Source organism: Mobula hypostoma, chromosome 30, assembly GCF_963921235.1.
Source record: "Mobula hypostoma chromosome 30, sMobHyp1.1, whole genome shotgun sequence".
NCBI lineage: Eukaryota > Metazoa > Chordata > Chondrichthyes > Myliobatiformes > Myliobatidae > Mobula > Mobula hypostoma.
In genome coordinates this window covers 4,106,482-4,128,438 of record NC_086126.1, presented here as the reverse complement: position 1 = coordinate 4,128,438, position 21,957 = coordinate 4,106,482, and the positions used below count along the sequence as shown (strand labels likewise).

The 21,957-nt window shown below is 50.4% G+C and overlaps 1 protein-coding gene across 1 annotated transcript; it reads left to right on the top strand.

The window, feature by feature from the left end:
• The first annotated feature begins 11,607 nt into the window (after window positions 1-11,607).
• Window positions 11,608-21,558, top strand: LOC134339566 (peripherin-2-like). Its single transcript, XM_063036191.1, has 3 exons — window positions 11,608-12,188; window positions 16,356-16,602; window positions 21,346-21,558. Exons 1-3 carry the CDS (start codon window positions 11,608-11,610, stop codon window positions 21,556-21,558), a joined length of 1,041 nt encoding a protein of 346 aa, XP_062892261.1.
• The last annotated feature ends 399 nt before the right edge of the window (window positions 21,559-21,957 follow it).

Here is a 21,957-nt window from a genome sequence, read left to right as displayed (position 1 = left end):
ATGAACGGAAATTGGGAGAAATCAATGTTCATGCCACCAGATTGGAGGCTGCCCAGATGGAATACAAGGTGTCGTTCCTCCGGCTGTTTGAGGCCCTGAATGGTAGTGAGGGAGGAGGTGTGCGCGACTCCCTTGCACATTTGTTCCCTCCCCACTGATCTCCCTCCTGGCACTTATCCTTGCAAGGGTAACAAGAGCCACACCTGCCCCTACACCTCCTCCCTCACCACCATTCAGGGCCCCAAACAGTCCTTCCAGGTGAGGTGACCCTTCACCAGTGAGTCTGTTGGGGTCACATACTGTGTTCGGTGCTCCCGGTGTGGCCTCCTGTACATCGGTGAGACCCAACATAGATTGGGAGACCGCTTTGCTGAGCTCCAACGTTCTGTCTGCAGAGAAAACGGGATCTCCCAGTGGTCACCCATTTTAATTCCACTTCCCATTCCAATATGGCCTCCTCCACTGTCAGGATGAGGCCACACTCAGGTTGGATGAACAACGCCATATATTCCATTTGGGTAGCTCCAACCTAACAACATGAACATCGATTTCTCAAACTTCCAATAATGCCTCCCTCCGCCTCACCATTTCCCATCTCCTTTTCCATCTCTCACCTTATCTCCTTACCTGCCCATTGCCTCCATCTGGTGCTGCTCCCTCCCTTTTCTTTTCTGTCCTCTCCTTCTCCAGCCCCATATCTCTTTCACCAATCGACTTCCCCCCTCCTTACTTCATCCCTCCCCTCCCGGTTTCACCCATCACCTCGCGTTTCTTCCTCCCCTCACCTTCCAGCTCGACTTCAGCATCCAGCCCTGCTGAAGGGTCTCGGCCTGAAACGCCGCCTGTGTGCTCTTTCCCGCAGATGCTGCCCGGCCTGCTGAGTTCCTCCGGCATTTTGTCTGTGTTGCCCCGGATTTGCAGCGTCTGCAGAACACTGGCGTCCAGCTGCCGCTGCCCTCGGTGGAGCGTTGCTGACCCCTGCAGGCCGAGCCGGTAACTGCAGCTCAAAGCCGAATCTGCAGCTCCCCCCACATACCCTGTCCGCCCTGCGCCAACGCAAACCCACGGAACAGCACCTCATCTTCCACCCTGTCCGCCCCTGCAGCCTTCAGGAGTCAGCACCGATCCCCCTACCTTCAGAAAACTTTCTCTCTGGTCAGTAATTGCATGCCGAGCGTACAAATCATTTCAACACGTCAGTACAGCGAGGTAACATAGAAATCTACGGGGAGGTAGAGTGGGAAGGCTTTGGCTCAACGGGGCTTCGGCGATAAGGGGTCGAGGTGAGGTAGGTTGCCTGTGTAGAATACAGACAGGAGGTATGTGCGTGAGGCTCCCATGCCTCCCATCCCATCCACTACATAATGTACTGGGTGGGCACAGGAGTACATTCAGCCAGAGACTCATTCCACCGAGATGCAGCACAGAGCGTCATAGGAAGTCATTCCTGCCTGTGGCCATCAAACTTTACAACTCCTCCCTTGGAGGGTCAGACACCCTGAGCCAATAGGCTGGTCCTGGACTTATTTCCTGGCATAATTTACATATTACTATTTAATTATTTATGGTGCAACTGTAACGAAAACCAATTTCCCCCGGGATCAATAAAGTATGACCATGACCATGACTATGACTATGGCTAGGCCAGTGTTCTGTGTTCAGTGTCAGATGTGGGAAGTCCGGGAGATTCCCAGCCTCCCGGACAGCCACGTCTACACCAGGTGTGTTGAGGTGAAGCTCCTTGGGGACTGCGTTAGGGAACTGGAGATGCAGCTCGATGACCTTCGTCTGGTCAGGGAGAGCGAGGCGGTGATAGAGAGGAGCTATAGGCAGGTGGTCACACCAGGGTCTCAGGAGACAGATAACTGGGTAACAGTTAGGAGAGGGAAGGGCAAGTGTCAGATACTAGGGAGTACCCCTGTGGCTGTCCCCCTTGACAATAAGTACTCCTGCTTGAGTACTGTTGGGGGGGACATTCTACCTGGGGGAAGCAACAGTGGCCGTGCCTCTGGCACAGAGTCTGGCCCTGTGGCTCAGAAGGGGAGGGAAAGGAAGAGGATGGCAGCAGTGAGAGGGGACGCTATAGATAGGGGGTCAGACAGGCGATTCTGTGGACACAGGAAAGAAACACAGATGCTAGTTTGCCTCCCAAGTGCCAGAATCCGGGATGTTTCAGATCGCGTCCACGATATCCTGAAGTGGGAAGGTGAACAGCCAGAGGTCGTGGTACATATTGGTACCAGTGACATAGGTAGGAAAAGGGAGGAGGTCCTGAAATCAGACTATAGGGAGTTAGGAAAGAAGTTGAAAAGCAGGACCCCAAAGGTAGTAATCTCGGGGTTACTGCCTGTGTCACGTGACAGTGAGTATAGGAATAGAGTGAGGTGGAGGATAAATGCGTGGCTGAGGAATTGGAGCAGGGGGCAGGGATTCAGGTTTCTGGGTCATTGGGACCTCTTTTGGGGCAGGTGTGACCTGTACAAAAAGGACGGGTTGCACTTGAATCCCAGGGGGACCAATACCCTGGCGGGGAGGTTTGCTAAGGCTACTGGGGAGAGTTTAAACTAGAATTGCTGGGGGGTGGGAAGAGGAGGTTGGCTCACAAATAGAGAAAGCTTGTAGACTGTGCGAGAGGGAGGATAGGCAGGTGATAGAGAAGGGACGCGCTCAGACCGATGGTTTGAGTTGTGTCTATTTTAATACAAGGAGTATTATGAACAAAGTGGATGAGCTTAGAGCGTGGATCAGTACTTGGAGCTATGATGTTGTGATCATTACAGAGACTTGGATGGCTCAGAGGCAGGAATGGTTACTTATGAGTGCCAGGCTTTAGATGTTTCAGAAAGGACAGGGAGGGAGGCAAAAGAGGTGGGGGGCGTGGCAGTGTTGATCAGAGATAGTGTCACGGCTGCAGAAAAGGAGGAAGTCATGGAGGGATTGTCTATGGAGTCTCTGTGGGTGGAAGTTAGGAACAGGAAGGGGTCAATAACTCTACTGGGTGTTTTTTTTAGACCACCCAATAGTAACAGGGACATCAAGGAGCAGATAGGGAGATGGATTCTGGAAAGGTGTAATAATAACAGGGTTGTTGTGGTGGGAGATTTTAATTTCCCAAATATTGATTGGCATCTCCCTAGAGCAAGGGGTTTAGATGGGGTAGAGTTTGTTAGGTGTGTTCAGGAAGGTTTCTTGACACAATATGTAGATAAGCCTACAAGAGGAGAGGCTGTACTTGATCTGGTATTGGGAAATGAACCTGGTCAGGTGTCAGGTCTCTCGGTGGGAGAGCATTTTGGAGATAGTGATCACAATTCTATCTCCTTTACCATAGCTTTGGAGAGAGATAGGAACAGACAAGTTAGGAAAGCGTTTAATAGGAGTAAGGGGAAATATGAGGCTATCAGGCAGGAACTTGGTAGCATAAATTGGGAACAGATGTTCTCAGGGAAATGTACGGCAGAAATGTGGCAAATGTTCAGGGGATATTTGCGTGGAGTTCTGCAGAGGTACATTCCAATGAGACGGAAAGGATGGTGGGGTACAGGAACCATGTTGTACAAAGGCTGCTGTAGATCTAGTCAAAAAGAAAAGAAAAGCTTACCAAAGGTTCAAAAGAGTAGGTAATGATAGAGATCTAGAAGATTATAAGGCTAGCAAGAAGGAGCTTAAGAAAGAAAGGAGGGCCAGAAGAGTCCATGAGAAGGCTTTGGCGGACAGGATTAAGGAAAACCCCCAAGGCATTCTACAAGTATGTGAAGAGCAAGAGGATAAGATGTGAAAGAATAGGACTTATCAAGTGTGACAGTGGGAAAGTGTGTATGGAAACAGAGGAAATAGCAGAGGTACTTAATGAATATTTTGCTTCAGTATTCACTATGGAAAAGGATCTTGGTGATTATAGTGATGACTTGCAGCAGACTGAAAAGCTTGAGCATGTAGATATTAAGAAAGAGGATGTGCTGGGAGTTGTTGGAAAGCATCAAGTTGGATAAGTCGCCGGGACTGGATGAGATGTAACCCAGGCTACTGTGGGAGGCGAGGGAGGAGATTGCTGAGCCTCTGGTGATGATCTTTGCATCATCAATGAGGACAGGAGAGGTTCAGAGGATTGGAGGGTTGCGGATGTTGTTCCCTTATTCAAGAAAGGGAGTAGAGATAACCCAGGAAATTATAGACCAGTGAGTCTTACCTCAGTGGTTGGTAAGTTGATGGAGAAGATCCTGAGAGGCAGGATTTATGAACATTTGGAGAGATGTAATATGATTAGGAATAGTCAGCATGGCTTTGTCAAGGGCAGGTTGTGCCTTACGAGCCTGATTGAATTTTCTGAGGATGTGACTAAACACATTGATGAAGGAAGAGCAGTAGATGTAGTGTATATGGATTTCAGCAAGGCATTTGACAAAGTACCCCATGCAAGGCTTATTGAGAAAGTAAGGAGGCATGGGATCCAAGGGGACATTGCTTTGTGGATCCAGAATTGGCTTGCCCACAGAAGGCAAAGAGTGGTTGTAGACAGGTCATATTCTGCATGGAGGTCGGTGACCAGTGGTGTGCCTCAGGGATCTGTTCTGGGACCCTTACTCTTCGTGATTTTTATAAATAACCTGGATGAGGAAGTGAAGGGATGGGTTAGTGAATTTGCTGATGACACAAAGGTTGGGGGTGTTGTGGACAGTGTGGAGGGCTGTCAGAGGTTACAGTGGGACATCGATAGGATTCAAAACTGGGCTGAGAAGTGGCAGATGGAGTTCAACCCAGATAAGTGTGAGGTGGTTCATTTTGGTAGGTCAAATATGATGGCAAAATATAGTATTAATGGTAAGACTCTTGGCAGTGTGGAGGGTCAGAGGGATCTTGGGGTCCAAGTTCATAGGACACTCAAAGCAGCTGCGCAGGTTGACTCTGTGGTTAGGAAGGTGTACGGTGTATTGGCCTTCATCAATCGTGGAATTGAATTTATGAGCCGAGAGGTAATGTTGCAGCTATATAGGACCCTGGTCAGACCCCACTTGGAGTACTGTGCTCAGTTCTGGTTGCCTCACTACAGGAAGGATGTGGAAACTATAGAAAGGGTGCAGAGGAGATTTACAGGGATGTTGCCTGGATTGGGGGGCATGCATTACGAGAATAGGTTGAGTAAACTTGGCCTTTTCTCCTTGGAGTGATGGAGGATGAGAAGTGACCTGATAGAGGTGTATAAGATGATGAGAGGCATTGATCGTGTGGATAGTCAGAGGCTTTTTCCCAAGGCTGAATTGGCTAACATGAGAGGGCATAGTTTTAAGGTGCTCGGAAGTAGGTACAGAGGAGGTGTCAGGGGTAAGTTTTTTACGCAGAGTGGAGAGTGCGTGGAATGGGCTGCCAGCAGCGGTGGTGGAGGTGGAAATGATAAGGTCTTTTAAGAGACCCCTGGATGGGTACATGGAGCTTAGAAAAATAGAGGGCTATGGGTAAAGCCTAGGTGGTTCTAAAGTAGGGACATGTTTGGCGCAGCTTTGTGGGTCGAAGGGCCTGTATTGTGCTGTAGGTTTTCTATGTTTCTATGTAATGTGGGTTGCACACAGGATCGATTACTGCTGTGGATACGGACCGGTGACTGTGGGGCTAAGCACGGCTCCAACGCCACGTTCCAGGTTTGCTGACCGACACCATTTTCGGCGACAAGTCAGCATGCAGGGCGGAGATTGAAACTCTTAACAACAGCCTCTCACTCAATGTCAGCAAGTCCAAGGAGCCGATTATTGACTTCAGGAGGAAGGGACCGGAGTCCTCATCGGGGGGTAGGGAATCAGAGGGGGAGAGGGTCAGCAACTTTAAGTCCCTTGGTGGTACAAACACGAGAGATTCTGCAAGTCAAGTCTATTGTCATTTCGACCATAAGCTGCTGGTACAGTACACAATAAAAACGAAACAACGTTCCTCCAGGACCCTGGTGCTACATGAAACAACACAAGACTACACTAGACTATGTGAGACAACATAAAAACTGCACTAGATTACAGATCTGTACAGGACTACATAAAGTGCAGGGCAGCACAATAATTAGTAAACAAGACAACAGGCACAGTAGAGGACAAATTACAATATAATAATAAATTATGTAGATGTCAGTCTACACTCTGAGTATGAGCTAAGGTGCTGGTGACCCCTGTTTCCATCCAGGGGGTCAGTGTGGACATGGTGGAGGATTACAAATACCTGGGGATACGAATTGACAATAAACTGGACTGGTCAAAGAACACTGAGGTTGTCTACAAGAAGGGTCAGAGCCGTCTCTATTTCCTGAGGAGACTGAGGTCCTTTAACATCTGCCGGATGATGCTGAGGATGTTCTACGAGTCTGTGGTGGCCAGTGCTATCATGTTTGCTGTTGTGCGCTGGGGCAGCAGGCTGAGGGTAGCAGACACCAACAGAATCAACAAACTCATTCGTAAGGCCAGTGATGTTGTGGGGATGGAACTGGACTCTCTGACGGTGGTGTCTGAAAAGAGGATGCTGTCTAAGTTGCATGCCATCTTGGACAATGTCTCCCATCCACTACATAATGTACTGGGTGGGCACAGGAGTACATTCAGCCAGAGACTCATTCCACCGAGATGCAGCACAGAGCGTCATAGGAAGTCATTCCTGCCTGTGGCCATCAAACTTTACAACTCCTCCCTTGGAGGGTCAGACACCCTGAGCCAATAGGCTGGTCCTGGACTTATTTCCTGGCATAATTTACATATTACTATTTAATTATTTATGGTTTTATTACTGTTTAATTATTTATGGTGCAACTGTAATTAAAACCAATTTCCCCTGGGATCAGATGCTGGAAATCCAGAGCAACACACACACAATATGCTGGAGGAACTCAGCAGGCCAGGCAGCGTCTATAGAAAAGAGTGAACAGTCGACATTTCAGGCCGAGACCCCTCGGCAGGACCGGAAAGGAAGGAGGGAAGACACCAGAACAACACCCGCTTGGAGTTAACCTATCGGAGGACCTGACGTGGGTCCAGCACATTACAAAGTGCCATTACAAAGTGCGTCCCCACTTCCTCAAAAGTTTGCGCAGTTTCAGCAGGTCATCCACAACTTCGGCAAACTTCTGTGTGGAGAGCAGTACAGTGCCATACAGAAAATTACTACAACACTGTGCAAAAAGTCTCCGACACATAAATAGCTAGGGTGTCCAAGTCTTTTGCAAGTTTATTTGAGATAATATCAACCTGAGAATCTAATTTAATAGCCTGGGTACTGGCAAAAAGTCTTAAGCATATATATATATATATATATATATATATATAGAGAGAGAGAGAGAGAGAGAGAGAGAGAGAGAGAGAGAGAGAAAGAGAAAGAATGAGAGAGAGAATGAGCGCTAGGGTGCCCACATGGCCAAGTGGTTAAGGCATTGGACTAGCGACACAGCATCCACACAAACCGGGGTTGAGAGCAGGAGAGCCATCTTGTTCTCACGAGTTCGACAGGACCAGGCAGTGTTTTCCCTCGACTTAGGCAGCCAAGGAAACCAGGGGGTTTCATATCTTTGATAATTTTTGTGTTAACCACCTGGTCCACAAGGGAACTTTCTGTTTATTTATTTATAATTATTATTAGCATTGGCGCATGGCCAAGTGGTTAAGGCGTTTGTCCAGTGATCTGAAGGTCACTAGTTCGAACCTTGGCTGAGGCAGCGTGTGTGTCCTTGAGCAAGGCCCTTAACCACACGTTGCTCTGCGACGACACCGGTGCCAAGCTGTATGGGTCCTAATGCCCTTCCCGTGGACAACATCGGTGTCATGGAGAGGGGAGACTTGCAGCATGGGCAACTGCTAGTCTTCCATACAACCTTGCCCAGGCCTGCGCCCTGGAGAGTGAAGACTTTCCAGGCGCAGATCCATGGTCTCGCAAGACTAACGGAGGGTGCCCAAGACTTTTGCACAGTAATTTTAAGTATTGCACTGTACTGCTGCAAAAAAAAAATCAAGACATGTGGGTGATAATAAACTTGATTCTGATATGGGTCTCTATTGTGGACTGGGAGTGGGAAGGGGGCAGGGAGAGGGGAATCATGGTTGGGGAGAGGGGAGGGAGTGGGAAGCACCAGAGAGACATTCTGTAATGGTCAATAAACCAATTGCTTGGAATCAAATGACCTTGCCTGGTGTCTCAGGGTCGGACACGTCCCACCCCACAACAACCCAGGCACTCCTTCTCTGCCACTTGCCCCACCACCCTTCCCGCAGTGCTCCACCCTCACCAGATTTTCAACTTGCTCACTGATCCACGTTGACAAGTACAGTACTCAGGCACCCTCGCTATACACAGTGCCCATAAAAAGTATTCACCCCCCCAGAAGTTTTCATGTTTTATTGTTTTACAACATTGAATCACAGTGGATTTAATTTGGCTTTTTCTGACATCGATCAACAGAAAGACTCTTCCAAGTCAAAGTGAAAACAAATTTCAACAAATTGGCCTATATTTATTACAATTATTAAACACAAAATAATTGATAGCATAAGTATTCACCCCCTTCAGATCAGTATTTAGTAGATGCACCTTTGGCGGCAATTACAGCCTTGAGTCTGTGTGGATAGGTCTCTGTCAGCTTTGCACATCTGGAGTCTGCAGTTTTCCCCATTCTTCTTTACAAAACTGCTCAAGCTCTGTCAAATTGCATGGGGATCGTGAGTGAACAGCCCTTTTCAAGTCCAGCCACAAATTCTCAATTGGATTGAGGTCTGGACCCTGACTTGTCCACTCCAGGACATTATCTTTGTTGTTTTTAAGCCATTCCTGTGTAGCTTTGACTTTATGGTTGGGGTCATTGTCTTGCTGGAAGACAAATCTTCTCCCAAGTTGCAGTTCTCTTGCAGACTGCATCAGGTTTTCCTCCAGGATTTCCCTGTATTTTGCTGCATGCATTTTACCCTCTACCTTCACAAGACTTCCAGGGCCTGCGGCAGTGAAGCATCTCCACAGCCTGTTGCAGCCACCACCATGCTTCACAATAGGGATGGTGTGTTTTTGATGATGTGTGGTGTTTAGCTTACACCAAACATAGCGTTTAGTCTGATGGTTGAAAACTCAATTTTGGTTTCATCAGACCATGGAACCTTCTACCAGCTGACTTCAGAGTCTCCCACATGCCTTCTGGCAAACACTAGCTAAGATTTCATGTGAGATTTTTTTTCAACAGTGGCTTTCTCTTTGCCACTCTCCCACAAAGCTGTGACTGGTGAAGCACCCGGGCAACAGTTGTTGTCTGCACAGTCTCTCCCATCTCAGTTACTGAAACTTGTAACTCCTCCAGAGTTGTCATGGGTCACTTGGTGGCCTCCCTGACTAGTCCCCTTCTTGCACGGTCACTCAGGTTTTGAGGATGTCCTGCTCTAGGCAGATTTACAGCTGTGCCATATTCTTTCCATTTCTTGATGATTGACTTAACTGTACGCCAAGCGATATTCAGTGACTTGGAAATTTTCTTGTATCCATCTCCTGACCTGTGCTTTTCAATAACCTTTTCACAGAGATGCTTGGAGTGTTATTTTGTCTTCATGGTGTAGTTTTTGCCAGGATACGGAATCACCAGCAGTTGGACCTTCCAGATACCAGTGTATTTTTACTACAATCAATTGAAACACCTTGACTGCACACGGTGATCTCCATTTAACTAATTATGTGACTTCTAAACCAATTGGCTGCACCAGTGATAATTTGGTGTGGCATATTAAAGGAGATATATACTTATACAATCAACTGTTTTTTGTCTTATATCTGTAATTAATTTAGATCACTTTCTACAGATCTGTTTTAACTTTGACATGAAAGATTTTTTTCTGTTGATCAGTGTCAAAAAAAGGCAAATTAAATCTACTGTGATTCAATGTTGTAAGACAATAAAACATGAAAATTTCTGGGGGATGGGGATACTTTTTACACACACTGTATGTTCCCAAGACTTTTTACAGTACTATACATTGATAATAAATTTAATTTGAACTTTGAGTGACATAGAACACAAAATATTACAGTACAGGCCCTTCGGCCCATCATGTTATGCTGACCCTTTAACCTACTCCAAAATCAATCTTGAAAGACTGGCTCAGGACAGAGGACTCTGGTGAGTAGCTGTCCGAGGTATGCCCCTGTAAGGGGTGGAAGGCTCGAAAGATGTTAATCTAACCTTTCCGTCCAAACGAGCCCCCCCTCCGCTTTTCTTTCATTCATATTCCTCTCTAAGAGACTCTTAAATGTCCCCATGGTACTTGACTCAGATTTTATGGATTCTGCGCTCCCCCTGCCTGCGTGACAGAGACATTGTTGCCTGGATCGGGACCTCCCAAATAATCAATATCTCCCTGCCCCTCACCACATGGAGCCCAGAACCCCACGGGGTGAAAGCGGCCTCATGTTATTTTACCCAAGGCTTCTCGGGCATCGCTCGGTGCTGCCTCTACTGCTCGCTCGGTGGACGAACAAACAGGAGCAAGGCCGCTCAGGGACTTGGGCGAAATTTCTTCTATTCCTCTGCGACTAAATGTTTTCCTGAAATCGTAACCATATGTGCTGTGTGCTGTCGGCAACATGTTTTGCACCTTGGCCCCCTGAGGAACGCTGTTTCGCTGGGGTTGAACGATAATTAATCTCGAAACGCAGGGTATCGACGTTCAAAGGAAATGTTATATCAAAGTGCATATGAGTCACCGTATACAACCCTGAATCATTTTTTCCTGGGCTTACTCAATAAATCCATCATAGAATAATAACCTTTACAGAATCAACGAAAGCCCGCATCAGTTTGGGTGCTCAACCAGCGTGTAAAAGACTGGTCCTGTGTCTCATAAAGAGGGACAATTCCCTTTGTATGACACCCTCCCCCCAATACTTCTCCCTGAGTATTTAAACCTCAGCGCCCACGAACTCTTTCCGTCTGCGGGAGCGTCCGGTGCGCATCTGAATTCAGCAGACAGGCTGAATTGTCCGGTCCGACCGGTGCCTGAGTCGCGGGGGGAGGGAGCGCCGGGTGATCCTGTTCTCACCCATCACCCAAATCCGCTGATATAATCTGACACACGGAGAAGAGAGAAGAGAGTTTATCGCTTATCCTATTTCGGCTGATCCCTGTCTGTGACATTGACCCGGACACCACCCCCCCTTCCCCTTTTCTCCCTCCCCCTCCTCTGCCTCCTCGACCCCTCTTCACACTCCCCTCCCATCCCACCCTTCCCTTCCTCAGTCCTCTGTCCTTTCTTCTCCCCTCCCCACCTCTGTCCTTCCTCCTCCTCCCTTCCTCGCGCCCCTCCCCTCTCTTCCCCTCCTGTACCCCTCATCCCCCTCCCCATGCTCTCCCCCTCCTCGCCCTCCTCTACCCCTCCGACCCTTTCCCTCCCTGCCTCTCCCCTCCCCTCCGCTCCCTGACTTCCTGAGATTACGCTGAAACCATGCACGCCCACCCCCAGACACACCTCCGCCCTCCTCCTTCCCAGCCACTCCGGGACAGGCGCGATGGACGGACGGACTGTCAGCCCCGCTCCCGCCTACCCCTGATCCCCCGTCGCCCACCACCCCCACCCCCGTCAGCGCCTCGCCTCCCCTCCCCTCAGCCGGTCGGGCATGGCGCTCCTCGGGGTGAGGTTCACCTTCCAGAAGCGGGTGCAGTTAGCCCAGACGCTCTGGGCGCTGAGCGGGTTCTGCGCGCTGGCCGGCGTCGCCACCTTCGGCCTGGGCGTCTACCTGAAGTGCGAGCTGAGGAGGCACGGCGAGGCGATGGACAACGCGGATGTCCACCTGGTCCCCCACGCCCTCATCGCGGCCGGCGCCCTCTCCGCCCTGTCCAACCTGGCCGGCGCCAAGCTCTGCCGGGACTCCATGGACCCCGAGCGCCTTCCTCGCTGGAAGTCGCTGGCGGGCCCCTACCTGTTCCTCTCTTCCCTCCTGTCCTGCCTCCTGCTCGCCTCCTCGCTCCTCAGCTACCTCATGCGGGGCAGCCTGGACGCCTCGCTGAGGGCCGGCCTCCGCGACAGCATCCGGTTCTACAAGGACACGGACACGCCGGGCAGGTGCTTCCGAAAGCGGACCGTGGACCTACTGCAGATGGAGTTCCGCTGCTGCGGCAACAGCGGCTACCGGGACTGGTTCGAGGTGCAGTGGGTCAGCAATCGCTACCTTGACTTCAGCAGCAGAGAGGTCAGAGAGTAGGTACCCGAGCGGGTGGGCGGCGAGTGGGGGAGCGCCCGAGGTCGAATTAAAAGTAACTTTAGCAAATTTGCCGATGACACAAAGCTGGGTGGCAGTATGAAATGTGAGGAGGATGTTATGAGAATGCAGGGTGACTTGGACAGGCTGGGCGAGTGGGCAGACGCATGGCAGATGCAGTTTAATGTGGATAAATGTGAGGTTATCCACTTTGGTGGTAAGAACGGGAAGGCAGATTATTATCTGAATGGAGTCAAGTTAGGAAAAGGAGAAGCACAACGAGATCTAGGTGTTCTTGTGCATCAGTCACTGAAAGCAAGCATGCAAGTACAGCAGGCAGTGAAGAAAGCTAATGGCATGCTGGCCTTCATAACACGGGGAATTGAGTATAAGAGCAAAAGGGGTCCTTCTGCAGCTGTACAGGGCCCTGGTGAGACCACACCTGGAGTACTGTGTGCAGTTTTGGTCTCCAAATTTGAGGAAGGACATTCTTGCTATTGAGGGAGTGCAGCGTAGGTTCACAAGGTTAATTCCTGGGATGGCGGGACTGCCATATGTCGAAAGATTGGAGTGACTGGGCTTGTATACTCTGGAATTTAGAAGGCTGAGAGGGGATCTTATTGAAACATATAAGATTATTAAGGGATTGGACACGCTGGAGGCAGGAAGCATGTTCCCGCTGATGGGTGAGTCCAGGGCCAAAGGCCACAGTTTAAGAATAAGGGGTAGGCCATTTAGAACGGAGTTGAGGAAAAACTTTTTCACCCAGAGAGTGGTGGATGTATGGAATGCTCTGCGCCAGAAGGCTGTGGAGGCCAAGTCTCTGGATGCTTTCAAAAAAGAGATGGATAGAGCTCTTAAAGACAGCGGAATCAAAGGTTATGAGGATAAGGCAGGAACTGGAAACTGATTGTGGATGATCAGCCAGGATCACAGTGAATGGTGGTACTGGCTCGAAGGGCCAAATGGCCTACTCCTGCACCTATTGTCTATTTTCTATTGACCCGAGGGCCCGGGTTCAATCCCGGCCCCGCGGTGCTGTGTGTGTGTGTGTCTGTGTCTGTGTGTGTCTCTGAGTGTGAGTGTGTGTGTGTGTCTGTGTCTGTGTGTGTCTCTGAGTGTGTGTGTGTGTGTCTGTGTCTGTGTGTGTCTCTGAGTGTGAGTGTGTGTGTGTGTGTGTGTGTGTGTGTGTCTGCCTATAGTACATTACAGCCCACGAGAAATCATCCTCAGCGACAGGAGAGGTACCAGAGGATTGGAGGATAGCCAATGTTGTTTCGCTGTTTAAGAAAGGCTCTAAACACAAACCAGGGATTGACAGGCTGGTGAGAGACATCAGTTGTGGGAAAGTTATTGGAAGGTGTTCTCAGGGACTGGATATATGAGTATTTGGATAGACAGGGACTGATTAAGGATAGTCAGCATGGAGTTTTTTCAATGAGGTTGTCAGGAAAGCTGATGAAGGCAAGGCAGTGGATGTTGTCTGCATGGACTTCAGCAAGGCATTTGACAAGGTCCCACATGGGAGTCTGGTCAAGAAGGTTCAGTCGCTCGGCATTCAGGGTGAGGCAGTAAATTGGATTAGACATTGGCTTTGTGGGAGAAGCCAGGGAGTGGTAGTAGATGGTTGCCTCTCTGACTGGAGGCCTCTGACTAGTGGAATGCACCGGGATCGGTGCTGGGTCCGTTGTTGTTTGTCATATCAATGATCTGGATGATAATATAGTTAGCTGGATCAATAAATTTGCAGATGACACCAAGATCAGGGGTGTAGTGGACAGCGAGGAAGACTATCAGAGCTTGCAGAGGGATCTGGACCAGCTGGAAAATAATGGGCTGAAAAATGTCAGATGGAATTTAATGCAGGCAAGTGTGAGGTGTTGCACTTTGATATGACCAACCAGAGCAGGTCTTACACAATAAACAGTTGGGCACTGAGGAGTGTGGTAGAACAGAGGGATAAAGGGATACAGGTCCATAATTCATTGAAAGTGGCGTCACTGGTAGGTAGGGTCGTAATGAAAGTTTTCAGCACATTGGCCTTCATAAATCAAAGTATTGAGTACAGGAGATGGGATGTTATGTCAAAGTTGTATAAGACATTGGTGAGGCCAGATTTGGGGTATTGTGCACAGTTTTGGTCACCTGCCTACAGGAAAGATGTAAATAAGGTTGAAAGAATAGAGAGAAAATTTACAAGGATGTTGCCGGGTCTGGAGGACCTGAGTTATAAGGAAAGATTGAATAGGTACGGACTTTATTCTTTAGAATGTAGAAGATTGAGAGGAGATTTGATAGAGGATAAAATTATGAGGGGTATAGACAGGCTTTTTCCACTGAGGTTGGTTAGAACTACAACCAGAGGTCATGGGTTAAGGGTGAAAGCTGAAAAGTTCAAGGAGAACATGAGGGGAAACCTCTTCACTCAGAGGGTTATGAGAGTGTGGAACGAGCTGACAGCACAAGTGGTGGTTGCGAGCTCGATTTCAACACCAAAGAGAAGTTTGGATAGGTACCTGGATGGGAGGGGTGTGGAGGGGTATGGTCCCGGTGCAGGTCGATGGGAGTAGGCAGGTTAGATGGTTTGGCATGGACTAGATGGGCTGAAGGGCCTGTTTCTAATGAAATGTACAGACACTGCACACAGTGATAAACACACACAACACAGAGACACACCATGACACACACACACACTCACACACACACACACATTAACACACACAATGATGCACACAGTGACACACATACACACTCACTCACAGACACACAAACACAGGCACAAACACATTCACAGAGACAGACAGAAACACCCCACAGAGACACACACATACATACAGGCACAAACACACACTCACAGGACAGACACAGAAACACACACACACCTACAGAGTGACATACAATGACATACAGGCAGGCAGACAGACACACAGATAAGCACACTCTCATACAGACACACAAACACACACATACAAACATACACACAGACAGCCATCACACACACACACACACACACACACACACACACACACAGTAATGCACATACATACTCAGTCACAAATACACTCGGACTTGCACACACAAACACTCCCACACACAGACATACACAGTGAAACTCACACACACATATACAATGATACACAGACACACATACACACACATCCAGAAATATACCACAAACATAGCAACACATACAGTCAGACACACACATAGTGGAACTCACAAAGTCACACCCACACAGTGGAACTCACAAAGTCACACACACACACACACAGTGAAACTCTCACACACAGTGACATACAGACACACACAGTGAAACACAAAGTCACACACACACATACACACAGTGAAACTCACACACAGTCACACACACAGTGAAACTCACGCACAGTCACATGTCACACAGTCAGACATACACACAGTGAAACTCACACACAGTCACACACACGGTGAAACTCACGCACAGTCACATGTCACACAGTCAGACATACACACAGTGAAACTCACACAGTCACACACACACTCACGCACAGTCACATGTCACACAGTCAGACATACACACAGTGAAACTCACACACAGTCACACACACAGTGAAACTCACGCAGTCACATGTCACACAGTCAGACATACACACAGTGAAACTCATGCACAGTCACACACACACCAACACAGACAGAAACGTACCACACACTCAGACATACACAGTGACACACTCACACGCAGTGAAGCTCACACACGCAATGACACAGACACAGAAACATACCTCATACACAGTGACACACAATGACTCTCACAGACACACACACCACGCATGCACAGGGTCACAGACTCACTCACATGCACACATACAAACAGACACAGACACACATACAATCATACACACATATAAGGAATTTCTTTAGCCGGAGAGTGGTGAATCTGTGGAATTTGCTGCCACAGGCGGCTGTGGAGGCCAGGTTATTGGGTATATTTAAGGCAGAGGTTGATAAATTCCTGATTAATCGAGGAATGAAGGGATACGGGGAGAAGGCAGGAGACTGGGTCTGAGAGGGAAAATGGATCAGCCATGATGAAATGGTGGAGCAGACTCGATGGGCCCATCCCGCTCCTGTGTCTTGTGGTCGACACGTGCACACATACACCCAAACTCTTTCCCGTCTCGCCGCAGCCGCGTCAGGAGCAACGTGGACGGCCGCTACCTGATTGATGGCGTACCGTTCAGCTGCTGCAACCCGGACTCCCCGCGGCCCTGCATCCAGCTGCACCTTGCCAACAGCTCGGCGCACTTCAGCTATGACGTGAACAGCGAGGAGCTCAACATCTGGAAGCGCGGCTGCCGCGAGGCGCTGCTCAACCACTACACCAGCACCATGGCCAGCATCGGCACCGCCGTCCTCCTCTGCTACATCGTCCAGGTGAGCCCGGGGACCGAGGGGATCTGGCCGGCCAGGGCTCCGTCGCCAGGTGGACGGCGGTCCAAGAGGGTGACTGGCCGGTTGGGGGCAGGTGGGTGATACTGAGAGCTTATAGAAACATATAAAATCATGTGTTGGTGCGTGGCCAAGTGGTTAAGGCGTCGGTCTAGTGATCTGAAGGTCGCGAGTTCGAGCCTTGGCTGAGGCAGCGTGTTGTGTCCTTGAGCAAGGCACTTAACCCCACATTGCTCTGTGACGACACTGGTGCCAAGCTGTGTCGGCCCTAGTGCCCTTGCCTTGGACAACATCGGTGGCGTGGAGAGGGGAGACTTGCAGCATGGGCAACTGCTGGTCTTCCATACAACCTTGCCCAGGCCTGCACCCTGGAAACCTTCCAAGGCGCAAATCCATGGTCTCACGAGACTAACGGATACCTATAATAAAATCATGAAAGGGGATAGGTAAGATAGAGGCAGGAAAGTCGTTTCCACTGGTATGTGAGACTAGAACTAGGGGACGCAGCCTCGAGATTCAGGGGAGTAGATTTAGGACGGAGATGAGGAGGAACTGCTTTTCCCAGAGAGTGGTAAATCTGTGGAATTCTCTGCCCAATGAAGCAGTGGAGGCTGCCTCAGTAAATATATTTAAGACAGTGTTGGATAGATTTTTGCGTAGTAGGGGAATTAAGGATTGTGGGGAAAAGGCAGGTAGGTAGAGATGAGTCCCTGCTCAGATCAGCCATGATCTTATTGAATGACAGAGCAGGCTCGACGGGCCAGATGGCCGACTCCTGCTTCTGTTTCTTGCGTTCTTATGAGATCCCGACAACGCGAGGGCGTAACCACGAGGAGGGCGCACCATTCGAGCTTCAGGAAGACTGGGCATTCTGTCGAAGAATGACTGACCCCGACAGATGTGCCTAGGAGAAGATTCGGACCGGTTGCATCTCAGCCCGGCGTGGAGATCTCCAGTGCACGGGAACGCAAGGAGCTACGGAGGGCGGATGGACCGGGGGGGGGCATCCGCAAGGGGCGATGTCTCAGGAAGGTAACATCCACCACCGCAGACCCCCACCACCCAGGCCGTACCCTCTCCTCGATGCTACTGACTGGCAGGAGGTACAGGAGCCTGAAGACCCTCACCTCGAGGTTCTTTCCCCCATCGCCCTCGGGTCCTGAAACCCGCCTGGAGAGCCCAAACGGGACCTCGGAACGTGCCTCCCTCAACTTACACTCATGTTATTGTCCCATGTGCTGAGATACAGTGAAAAGCTCGCCTTGCACAAGGGGCGCAGCGCTAGCTGGAGTGCGTCCGGCACCTCTTCCAGAAAAAAGCCGAAATAAGCAAGCTAATTAATGAGGTTCCGCCCAGGGTGATTTGTGTATCTCAGAAACTGCTGATCTCCTGGGATTTTTACGCAAGACAGACTCTGGAGTTTACAAAGAATGGTGCCAAAAAGAAAAAAAACATCTGTGAGCGAAAACGTTGGATTTTTTTTTGTTTTTGGCATCATTCTTTGTAAGCTCCAGTGTCTGTTGTGTGTAAAAATCCCAGCAGATCAGCAGTTTCTGAGATACTCAAATCACCCTGGGCGGCACCTAATTAATTAGCTTGCTTATTTTGGCTTTTTTTCTTAAAGAGGCGCCAGACGTGCTCCAGCTAGCACTGCACCCCCGTCCTTGCAGCCTGTTCAGATAGATTAGATCATTACTGAGGTAGAACATAGGTCACTACAGGCCATTCTGCCCACAATGCTGTGCTGACCTTTTAACCTACTCCAAGTTCAATCTAGCCCCTCTCTCCTACATAATCCTCCATTTTCTACTTCCTACGAGTCTCTTAAATGTCCCTAATTCTCTTAAATTAGAGTCTCCTAAGATGCTCTTAAATGCCCTGCCTCTACCACCACCCCTGGCAGAGCGTTCCACACCCCTGCCGCTCTCTTTGTGAAAAACTTACCTCTGACACCCCCGCTTATACATCCCCCCCCCCAATTGCCTTTAAGTGAGGCCCTGTCGTATGAGCCATTTCAACCCTGGGGAAAAGTCTTTGGCTGTCCACTCGATCTGTGCCTCTCATCATCTTGTACACCTCCATCAGGTCACCTCTCAATGAGAAAAGCCCCAGCTCGCTCAACCTCTCCTCACACAATAACAGGACAAGGGGGTCGCGTAGGGAGCGAGCCCTGTGGTTAGTAGGGGAGTCGGGTGGGGAGGGAGGGAAAGATGTGCTTGGTGGTGGGATCCAGTTGGAGGTGGCGGAGGATTATGTGTGGGACGCGGAGGCTGGTGGGGTGGTGGGCGAGGACAAGGGGAACCCTATCCCTGGTGGGGCGGCGGGAGGACGGGGCGAGGGCAGACGTGCGTGGCGTCTTTCAAGCACATCTTTCTCCCCTCACCCCCACTTCCCGCTTTCCGCGGGGATCGCTCCCTACGCGACTCCCTTGTCCATTCATCCCTCCCCACCGATCGCCCTCCTGGCACTGAGCCTTGCATCCGGAACAAGTGCTACACTTCCTCCCTCAGCCCTGTTCAGGGCCCAAACAGTCCTTCCAGGTGAGGAGACACTTCACCTGTGAGTCTGTTGGAGTCATCTACTGTGCCCGGTGCTCCTGGTGTGGCCTCCTGTATATCGGTGAGACCCGGCGTAGATTGGGAGACTGCCCTGCCGGGCGTCTACTCTCCGTCCGCCAGAGAAAGCGGGATCTCCCAGTGGTCACCCATTTTCATTCCACTTCCCATTCCCATTCCAACGTGTCCGTGGCCTCCTCTACTGCCGCGTTGAGCAGATGGAGGAACAACACCTCATATTCTGTCCGGGTCACCTTCAACCTGATGGCATGAACGTTGGTTTCTCCATATTCCGGCAATGCCTACCCCCCCTCTCTATTCCCCATCCCCTTTCCCCCCCGTCTCACCTGATCTCCTTACCTGCCCATTGCCGCCCCCTGGTGCTCCTTCCCCCTCCCCCACTTCCACGGTCTTCTGTCCACAAGACCATAAGATATAGGAGCAGAATTAGGCCATTTGGCCCATCGAGTCTGCTCTGCCATTTCATCATGGCTGATCCAATTCTCCCTCTCAGCCCCAATCTCCTGCCTTCTCCCCGTATCCCCTCATGCCCTCACCAATCGAGAACCTATCAACCTCCGTCTTAAATACACCCAAAGACTTGGCCTCCGCAGCTGCTTGTGGCAGGTCCTACTGTCTCACCCTTCTCCGGCCCTTTATCTCTTTCACCTATCAACTTCCCAGCTCCTTAATTCACCCCCTTCCCCTCTCCCGGTTCCACCCATCAGCTACCACCCTGTACTTCTTCCTCCCCTCCCCCCGCCTTCTCACTCTGACCTCCTCTTCCTTTCCGGTCCTGAGGAAGGGTCTCGACCCGAAACGCCGGCAGCTTATTCACCTCCATAGATGCTGCCTGGCCTGCTGAGTTCCTCCCGAACTTTGCGTGTGTTCCTCGGGATTTCCAGGCCTCCTCGTGTTGAGGTTGTTTTGTGATGTGCCGCGCAGCACGGCTGTTGGAAGAATTGACATTGGTTTTCACATCCTGGCTGGGACCAGTCGAGCTGAACTTTCAAGTTTATCGTCACTGGTAATAAGTTAACTAACATAGTCTTAAATTAGCACAATGCAAAAATAACTTCACGACGTTAACCGAAGTTGCAGGAGATACACTCCAAGATCGTGTGAGAGCATTTCATAAAGACAAGAGATCCTGCAAATGCTGGAAATCCAGAGCACACACAAAATGCTGGAGGAACTCAGCAGGTCCGATAGCACTTACAGAGAAGACGGTCTGGGCCAAGACCCTTCATTGGGTTGGATTCCAGAACCTGAGAAGTTGTTGCTGAACCTTGAGGTGAGAGTCTTCAGGCTCTCGTATCTCCTGCCTGATGGCGGCATTGAGAAGAGGATGGGAGACGTTCCTCGGCGGTGGGGAGATCCCGAAACTGGCCCCTCTCTGCTGCGCCCTGTGCTCCTGTGCATTGGGGACCTCGCACCAGGATGCATCTGTAGAAGTTAATGCAAGTCTTTCATGGCATCCCCATTCTCCTTAAACGGAGTTTACTTAGACATTACTCTAAAGTAGAGATGCCAGTCTCCCTACTTCCTCTGATAGGAAGCCCACCACCCCTCACGGGGCCTCACTCTTTCCCTCTCGCCTCTTACCCAAAAGACTCACCCGTTTAGAAAGCTTCTTGGACATCGCAGGCAGAGGACCCTTGGCCCATCTGATACCATTGGAAGGCCCAGATGGAGTGGGCGCACAGAGGATGTTTCTTTTTGCGGGGGAGTCAATGACCAGAGGCCACAGCCTCAGAAAAGAGGGACGATGAGGAGGAATTTCTTTAGCGATTCTGTGGAATTCACTGCCACAGGCAGCTGTGGAGGCGACGCCACAGGGTATATTTAAAGCGGAGGTTGATAGGTTCTTGATTAGCCAGGGTGTCAAAGGCAGAGGGATAATAAATCAGCCATGATCGATTGGCAGAACGGACTCAATGGGCTGAATGGCCTAATTCTGCTCCTCTGTCTTTGGGTCTTATCCAAACTGAAGATCATTCTCCATTCCTTGGCCCACCCTCTCAGTTAATCCAGACCCCCACCCTCACCTCCGTGGTTTAGGCGGACCTCCTTTCCTGTCAACGGGGGACGGCGGGTTACGCGGTTGGCACTGACCTTATCTGAGCCTGTTTTCTGTCTCTCTGCCCCCACCTCCACCGTTCCGCTCCGCCAGCTGGGCGTGCTAATCGGACTGCGTTACCTGAGCGTCTCGTCCCTGGCCGCGGTCGGGCAGCCGGAACCGGAGGCGGATACGGAGGGATACCTGCTGGAGAAGGGTCTGCTGGAGACGGTGTGTGCTGCCGCCAAGGCTGTCAGCAGCGCGTTCTCGTCCGGCCAGGTGCAGACCGAGCCGGCGCCGGCTGAGGAGAAAGTGGCGGATAAATAGACGTGCTTCTCCCCCCACTTCCCTCCCCATCTCCACCCGCCCGCCCCTCCGAGGCTGGACAGACACCGTGAGGCAGGGCCCCCAGCCGTTAGCATCGTCTTCCTTCAGTTGAGTCACGATTATGCCATCGCCCTCTTGGGGAGGGGTGAGAGAGAGTGGGGAGGAGCTTTTGGGTTCCTTCCTCTTCTCTCCCCCTCCCTCCACCCCCAACCTCCACCCTTCCACCCCTGTCCCGACCCCTTCGTGGGGTGAGGGGAGGGTGTCACCAGCTTGGCCAGCCTTAGTGCAGGAGAGTTTCAATGTCGTCTTCGCTCCTGCTCCCATTCCAAGGTGGCCTCTGTCGTTGTTGGTGGCCGCACCCAACATGCTTCCCTTTTTGACCGGTGGCCATATCCAACA

Excerpts from the sequence above, each read along its gene's own strand:
- LOC134339566 (XM_063036191.1), top strand. The coding sequence starts at position 11,608 with ATGGCGCTCCTCGGGGTGAGGTTCACCTTCCAGAAGCGGGTGCAGTTA. Across the intron at positions 12,189-16,355 it reads AGCAGCAGAGAGGTCAGAGA|CCGCGTCAGGAGCAACGTGG; the intron begins GTAGGTACCCGA and ends GTCTCGCCGCAG. Across the intron at positions 16,603-21,345 it reads TCCTCTGCTACATCGTCCAG|CTGGGCGTGCTAATCGGACT; the intron begins GTGAGCCCGGGG and ends CCGCTCCGCCAG.